Source organism: Oryctolagus cuniculus, chromosome 18 (assembly GCF_964237555.1).
Source record: "Oryctolagus cuniculus chromosome 18, mOryCun1.1, whole genome shotgun sequence".
NCBI classification, from domain to species: Eukaryota; Metazoa; Chordata; class Mammalia; order Lagomorpha; family Leporidae; genus Oryctolagus; species Oryctolagus cuniculus.
In genome coordinates, this window is record NC_091449.1 from 1,667,872 (window position 1) to 1,676,565 (window position 8,694).

General features: G+C 44.6%; 1 protein-coding gene across 1 annotated transcript; it reads right to left on the minus strand.

Moving 5' to 3' along the window:
• Positions 1 to 2,353: 2,353 nt before the first annotated feature.
• Positions 2,354 to 4,561, minus strand: LOC100341314 (ubiquitin carboxyl-terminal hydrolase 29-like). Its single transcript, XM_008249038.3, has one exon. It carries the CDS (start codon positions 4,559 to 4,561, stop codon positions 2,354 to 2,356), a length of 2,208 nt encoding a protein of 735 aa, XP_008247260.3.
• Between the last annotated feature and the right edge of the window lie 4,133 nt (positions 4,562 to 8,694).

Consider the following 8,694-nt stretch of genomic DNA (forward strand, 5'->3'; position numbering starts at 1 on the left):
ACCAGGGTAGGGCAGAAATGACGCTTCAGATAGGTTCGTGAACATCAGAGTTCAAACCTCCACAAGCACTGCCTCATAAATGGTGCCGTCACTGAGTCTTCACAAGGCCATTCTCGATTCTTTCATTCCAGGTGATTAAACATTTGTAAAGCTGTGGATCCTAAAAGCATGCCCACTGCCTTGAATGCTTGTTTTAAAAAGTACTGCTCAATCACTCCAAATGATATGTGGGGTACTGTGATGGGGGAAGAAACCATCAATCAGGGTGATTGCAGCCCTGGTAGATGTTCAACAGGGTTTGATGGCATGACTAGATTATACTGATATCTAGTGGATTGAGGTCAGAAATCTTACTAAGTAGGACAGCCCCCTACACCAAAGTACCAATCAACCATGCCAACGTTGAGAAGCACTGTTCCAAACATGAGTGAGTTCGCAAAGAACCCAACTGAAGTGTGACCAAGAGAAAATGATTGCTCATCACTATTTCCTCCTTCTTTCCTCCCTCTTTCCCTCCGTCCCTTCCTTTTTTTTTTTTAAAGGTTATTTGAAAGACAGGGGTCCAGAGAGAGAGAGAAAGAGACAGAGAGAGGTCTTCCACTTCCTGATTAATTCCCCACTGGCCACAATGGCTGGAGCTGGGCCAGTTTGAAGCCTGGAGCTTCATCTGAGTCTTCCAGGTGGGTGCAGGGGCAGAGACAGAGGAAGACAGAAAGATCTTCTTTCTGCTGATTCACTCCCCAAATGGCCACAAGAGTTGGGGTTAGGCAGAGCTGAAGTCAGGAGCCTGGAATTCCACCCAGGTTTCCCACATGTGCAGCAGGGACCTAAGCACTTGGGGCATCTTCTGCTTTTCCAGGCACATCTGCAGGGAGCTGGATTGGGAGTGGAGCAGATAGAACTCCAGCTAGGTATATGGGATGCTAGTGTTGCAGGCAGTGGCTTAACCTACTGTACCACAACACCAGCCCCATTTTACATAGTGTTTAATTATAAAACCACTTTTGCAGTTTTAATTTATTTATTCCAAAGGTAAAGTGATGTGTGCGAGGGACTAGCGGAAGGAAGAGGGGAGGGAGGGAAGGAGGGAGAGAGATGGATTGATCCTCTTTCTATTGATTCACTCCCCAAATGCCTACTACTGCTGAGGCTGGGCAGGCTGAAGCCAGGAGGCAGGACATCCATCCAGTTCTCTTACATGGGTGGCAGGAACCCAAGTCCTTGAGCCAGCATCTACTGTCTCCCAGAATGTGTATTAGCAGGAAGCTGACTGAGAAGTAGAGGTGGCATTCAATCCCGGGAACTCCAAGAGGGGATGCAAACACCCCTAGCAGTGTCTTAACCCACTGAGCCACAGTGCCTGTGCTCATCATATCATTAACTGCATTGCTCATGTAAGCCTGAAATTCCATCTTGCAGCTCCTGGGAGGATATGTAAATACAGTTGCTTGCTGGGTAGCAAATTGTTCCAGTGAAGAGTTACAAACACACATGGAAGCCAGTTAATGGTACTTGCATTGTTTGGGTATTTATTTCAATAAGCTTACAAAACAGTCATATGTGAGTTCAAGAAGCTTAAAATTATAATTAAAATCCTTTAAATAAATACACACACACAGACACACACACACAGACACACACACAGACACACACACACACACTCCAGCATCAGCGTCAGCAAAATAAACCCTAGGTACTCTACACACTATGCTTGTGCTTCTCAAAAGTTCATGGGCACCATAATGTCCATCAGATTTCTGGTCCACATTTGCAGTTTCTGAGTCAGTTGGACTGGAGAGGTCTCAAAATTGTCATTTCTGATCAGATCCTCTTTGCTGCTGTGACATTGATTGCACAGCAACACTTGGAAAACGACTGCATTAGAACATGACAAGTGCCATTTTAATCTTGTAGGAGAGAATCATGCAACCTAGCCTGAGTTATGTATGAGTCTTGTGGATCTTCCATCTTATTTTATATAAGACGATTTATTGATGTAAAAGGCACAACAGAGAGAACGAGAGCGATCTCTCATCCACTGGCTCACTCCCCAAATGGCCCCAACAGCCAGGGCTGGGCCATGCTGAAGCCAGGAGCCAGGAACTCCACTGTGGTCTCCCGCGTGTGTGGCAGAGGCTCAAGGATGCAGGCCATCTTCTGTTGTTTTCCCGGGCACATTAGTAAGAATGCTGGATCAGAAGCAGAGGTATTGGACCTCAAACTGGCACTCCAGGACAGGCTACGTGCTTCCCAAGGGGTGGCTGAAGCAGCTGTGCCACTCCACCAGCCTGGCATTCGCACAAGACCAGTCCCCGAGCTTTGTCCTGAGCTTCTTGTGTCTTCAGGAGCCCTCTTATTCTCCTGGAAGGAACACCTCTTCCTGTTGGCTGGTTAGCTGGGACTTCTCTGCCTTGCTCACAAGTGCCTCAAAAATGTCATTGTGCATGTAAAAAAAGATGTACCCACTGTGAAGCCTTGCCTCCTGCACCATGGCCTCTGGGATTTCTGCCACCCTCAGATCACTATACGTGAACCAGGCCTGCTTCTGAAAGTCATACACGTCGCTGATGTAATGGCCTGCACACGGGGAGTTCCCTATGTGGCTGATGACGCTGATCAGTCGGTAAGAATGAAGAGCATCTCCCATTTGCATGCTTCGTTTTGGTTCCTTGACTTTAGCTATGGTTTTCTCCATGCCCACGATGTCTTTGGTAACAGATTCGTGCAGCTGCTCAACCACGCCTCTCAATCCTTCTGAAATCTTGTGTTTTTCATAGTCACAAAGATCTTTTGAAGACTCACTGACATGATCAAGATCTAACTCTACCAATGTACTGGTTTTCTCATTGTCCTTGGGTTCTGGATTTTCAGGCTCCTCTTGACAATAAACTTCTTCAAGTCCTCTGTCTGGGTTGTTTATAGGATTACTTTCATCTTCACAGTTCATAAGAAGAGAGATGTCTCCCTGATCCATCACTGAGGCAGCTGCCAGCATCTCCATTTCTCTGACTTCCCTATCTCTTGCATTGCCCAGTTTGGACTCCAGATTTGAGCCACTTGCTAGGTCACTCTGCTGCTTCTCCTTTGGCCTGGCTTGCCAAATTCTCTGAGGTGTGTTTTGTTCAGCATCTTCGTCTGGTGCAACATGCAGAACTGAAGAGTCACTGGATTGCCAGGTCAGCTTCACAGATGATGTGCATGGGCTGACTCTCTCAGAAATAACCTCTTGGGTGAGGTTCAGTACTTCGGGGTCCAACACAGGTGCATTACTATCCAAGGGAAGTGGTGGTCTGGTGTCTTCATTGCAATTAGAGGATAAACTCAAATATTTGGGAATAAGAACTTGTTGGTCATCCTTCATTAGCGCGTAAGTGTCACTCAAACTGTAGCGTTTCAGATGAACAATGAAGACTCTGGGTAGCCTGCCAAATTTATGCATCACCACAGCCTTCTTGTGGTTACACGTTTCACAGAGGCGCTCACATTCTTCTGTTGTAAAGAAAAGATCAAAACAATTTTGAAGGGACAAAGGAGATGCTTTTGGCTTTGGGTGTAGGTTGACGGAGATACAATTACCAGGCTCTATCACGACAGCAACTTGACCACAGGCTTTGCAAATCACATAGTCCTGCAATTCAAATTCAAAATTGGCAGCAACTGGACAAACAAACACTTTGGTGGCAGCATCACCAGCAAGCAACTCTGGAGGTGAATTTTCATCTCCAGCCTCCCTCCTCGTTTTCCAAATGGTGTTTACTTTTTCAAAATCACCTTTCAGCTGGTCTAAACACTGACATAAGAATTCATGAGCATCGTTCTGCATGTTGCCCGAGAATATTTCTGCAACAGCTGAGATAGCATTTTTAATATCTCTGAGTAGGTCTTGGCTAGTCTCTAGATTACAAATATCTTTCAAAGCAAGCAACATACTTAAAGGCATGATAAGCACGTCAGAAGGAATGTTCTCCCATGGAATACCTTGTCCTAGTAAGCCATCAGCAAATGATGGAATTGCATAGAGTGACTGTAAAATTGAGTTCATGTAACAGGTGTTTCCCAAATTGGGGAAGCCCTGCTGCAGTTGCTCTGGGTGAGAGTCAAGGCACAATTGGTCTTGATCGTGTTGTGGGTCGTCCTGGGCACGTTCTGGTTCCAATGGGAATAGCAGACTTTTGTCAGACACACTCTGAGAAGAAAGAACAGTCTCATCCAGGGGAGAATTTCCAGGAGAGGCGGTCCTGAGGGAAGGTCCATGTTTCGAACTTCCATCCTTTTCTAGATCTTTCAAGGAATCTTTCTTGAATTTCTTGCTTGGCACACTCTCATTTTCTTCCAGGAAGCCTTCATCCGTATCTAGACTGGACGACAGTGTTGTTTTTCTCTTCCTATCTTTCTTTTCTGGTAACCCTTGTTTGGCAAGCATTGGCGATTTGCCCAGCAACTGCTGGGGGAACGTTGTTCCACTTCCTTCCTCTGTAGTGAAGGTCTCAGCACTTGGCACACGACATACATTGGAAGATGGAGTTTTGTCAGGCTCTGTGTACGCATTCATGCTCTCCATGACACCCCAATAAGTTTCCAATTTAATGGGCCACTGATATTTGTTCTGACGAATGATGCCCAGAAAGATCTGCAACTGTTCAGTATGTGTGCGAGAGAGTTTGCCAAGACACAAGGTTTTTTCCCAGAAAGTCAGATACAGGCCATTTTGTCTTTCTCCATAATGACTAAAACATTCTAGAATATTAATGTCTAGGGAAAACCCTCTTATCTATAGGTTTTCCACCTTGAAACATGAAAATCAGTTGAATATCCTTTTCCCTTTCCACTGTTTCTGCGATGGGTTCTTTCAACTTACTAGGTCCAGTCCTCTTGTTCCACGTCTGCACAAAACCATGCACTTTGTGAGGGGATGTTCTTTGTTTACAAATACAACACATGTACCCTAAAGAAAAAGACACAGACATTTTAATAGAAATGTAGCTACAGTGATATTATATGTACAATCTTATTGAATCGTATTTGTTTAAAGTATGTTCCTTATGCCCTAATTAAAAGACTATTTTGGGGAATTATTTATATTGTGAAGCTATGCCAGTTCTCTAGAAGACATTATCTCAGGGGAGCTATCAGGAGGAAATGAAGATGGAGATGACATAAATGGCCAACACAGTTATGCAAAGGTGCTCAGTATTACTAATCATAAGGGAAGTACAAATAAAACCATAAAAAGATCATCTTATTAGGATGACTTGTTTCAATGGCCGGCGCCACGGCTCAATAGGCTAATTCTCCACCTAGCGGCGCTGGCACACCGGGTTCTAGTCCCGGTCGGGGCGCCGGATCTGTCCCGGTTGCCCCTCTTCCAGGCCAGCTCTCTGCTGTGGCCCGGGAAGGCAGTGGAGGATGGCCCAAGTGCTTGGGCCCTGCACCCCATGGGAGACCAGGAGAAGCACCTGGCTCCTGCCTTCGGATCAGCGCAGTGCGCCTGCCGCAGTGGCCATTGGGGAATAAACCAACGGCAAAAGGAAGACCTTTCTCTCTGTCTCTCTCTCTCACTATCCACTCTGCCTGTCAAAAAAAAAAAAAAAAAAAAAAAAAAAAAAAAAAAAAAAAGGATGACTTGTTTCAAAATATGAAAATGTAACAAATGTTTGTGAGGGTGTAGAGAAAAGAGAACTCTTGAACATGGATTTGGGAGTGCAAATTGGTTCAACTTTTATGGAAAACAGTATGAAGCTGCCTCAAAAAAATAGGACACAAAAGTTTCCTTTTCTCTATGTAATCACCAGCATTTGGTGTTTGTAAAATTATGTATTTCTTTTATTTTGAAAGGGGAGAGATATATTTATGCATTTCTTTTGAAAGAGGGAAAATCTTCCATCCATGGGTTCATTCCCCAAATGGCCACAAAAGCCAGAGCTGGTCTAGGCAGAACCCAGGAGCCAGGAATTGCATCTTGATTGCCCACATGGATCCAGGGGTCCAAGTACCTGGATCACCTGCTGCTGCCTTCCCAGGTGCATAAGAAGGGACTGGATCAGATAGAGAAGATGGGACTTAAACCAGTACTTCACATGGGATGCTGGTATTGCAAGCAGCAGTTCAGCTGACTGCACCACAACCTGGTCCCTGTTACCTTCTCTTTGATAACAGCCATTTGAACAGGTATCAGATGATATCTCATTGTGGTTTTGATTTGCATTCCTCTGATGACTAGTGATATTCATTTTTTCATATATTTGTTGGCTATTTATTCCTTTAAACTAGAAATAGAGCTTCAATTTTTTTAAAAAATTTATTTGACAGGTAGAGCTACAGAGAGTGAGAGGGAGAGACAGAGAGAAAGGTCTTCCCTCCATTGGTTCACTCCTCAAATGCCTGCAATGGCAGGCACTGTGCCGATCTGAAGCCAGGAGCCAGGCACTCCTCCCAGTCTCCCATGCAGGTGCAGGGGCCCAAGCACTTGGGCCATCCTCCACTGCTTTCCCAGGCCAAAGCAGAGAGCTGGATTGTAAGAGGAGCAGCCAGGACTAGAACCCGATGTCAACATGGGATGCTGGTGCCACAGGCGGAGGATTAACCAAGTGAGCCATGGCGCCGGCCCCAGAACTTCAATTTGATGCCCCAAATCCCACTACTGGGTGTATGTCCAAAAGACATGATATCATGGGATCAAAGAGATATCTGCTTCACCATTTTACTGCAGCACAGTTCACAATAGCCAATATGGAAATAATCAAGGTGTCTCATTAGATGAATGGATAAGAAAATGTTTTAAAAAATAAATAAAATGTTGTATGCATACACAATAGAATATTATTCAGCTATACGAAGGAATGAAATCCTGCCATTTGCAGCAAAATGTATGGAACTGGAGGACATGAGAACATCATATTAAATAAAACAATACAGACACAGAAAGACCAATACTGCTTGTGCTTCCTCACATGTGGAAGCTAAAAAATCTTAACGTGAACATAAAAGAGCAAGTGGGAGGATGGGGGTGGTTAGAAAGAATTTGGATAACAGCTGTCAAATTAGAGTTAGATCAAAGGAAGGAGCTCCCAGTGTTACCCCATATAGTTGCCTGACTATGGTTTACAATGAACTACTCTATATTTATGAACACATAGAAGAAAGGAGCTCCAAGTTTCTAGTCATAAGCTAATGTCAAAGAAGGGGAAATGTTGATCAACCTGATTTGATTAATACATTGTATAAATGTATTGAAACATCACCCTTAAAAATACAACTACCAGCAGCAATCTCACACCAGGATATATATTCAAAGCAAATGAAATCAGAATCTTGAAGACATATCTACATTGCAGTTTGTTGTACCATTATTCACAATGGCCATGATATGGAAACAGCCTAAGTGTCCACCAAGAGATGAATGGATAAAGAAATTGGTGGTATATATACACAATTGAGTATTATTAAGCCTTTAAAATTCTGCCATTTTTGACATGGATGAACCCAGAGAATATTATGCTAAGTACAGCAAGCCAGCCACAGAAAAACACTGAGTTTCCTCACTTAAATGTAGAACCCAAACGGTCAAACTCATAGAAGCAAAGATAGAAATGTAGTTTCCAGCAGTTGGGGTTCGAAAAATGGAAGGATGATGTCAAAGGGTACAAGCTTGCAGTTATAAGAGGAGTAAGCTCTGGATATCTAATGTACAACATGGCCCTCTAGTTGATAGTCCCCTAGTAGATACTTATTTTCTAAATGAGTGGGCTTTAAGTGCTTTCACTAAAAATAAATAAGGTGACAGGTCAATTAACTTGATGGTTAGGATCACTTCACAATGTATATCAGAACATACCTCATGGGGCTGGCATTGTGGTGCAGTGGGTTAGGCCACCACTGTGACACCAACATCCCTTGTTGGAGTTCTAGTGCAAATTCCAGTATCTCCCCTTCCAACCCAGCCTCCTGTTGATCCACCAGGGAAGGCAGGGGAAGATGGCCTGAGAACTTGGGCCTATGCTCTCAGACCATTTTCCACTGCTTTCCTTAGGCCTATTTATAAGAGAACTGGATCAGAAGTGGATCAGCCAGGGCTCAAAGCTGTGCTCACGTGGGATGAGCTCATGTGGCTGGCATGGCAGATGATGGTTTAACCGGTTGCATCACAATGCCGGCCCTCTGCCATTTTTTCTTTTCTTTTTAATTTGAGAGGCAGAGCTACAGACAAACTGAGAGGGAGAGACAGAGAGAGGCCTCCCATCTGCTGGTTCACTCCCCAAATAGCCACAACAGTTGAAGCTGAGCTGATTCAAAGCCAGGAGCCAGGAGGTTCTTCCAGGTCCCCCATGTGGGTGCAGGGGCCCAAGCACTTGGGCCACCTTCCACTGCTCTCCCAGGCCACCAGCAGAGAGCTGGATGGGAAGAGGATCAGCTGGGACATGAACTGGTGCCCCCGTGGAATGCCAGTGCCGCAGGTGGAGGCCCAATCTATTAGACCAAGGACCAACACCTGTCTTTTTTTGTTTAAGACCCACTAATCATCTAGCACATCGACTCACATGAATTCTCACAATTCATGTTTAGACTCAAGCCCCCTGCAGCAGTAACCTATTTAAACAATCAGTACATAGTATTCCACTGTAGCAAGGTGTTGGAATTACCTTAGGCTAATTCGCCTCTCCCTTCAACTGGGGATGAGTCAGCACTCCTTTAATA

Coding starts and splice junctions, on each gene's coding strand:
- LOC100341314 (XM_008249038.3), bottom strand. CDS start 4,561: ATGGAGAGCATGAATGCGTACACAGAGCCTGACAAAACTCCATCTTCC.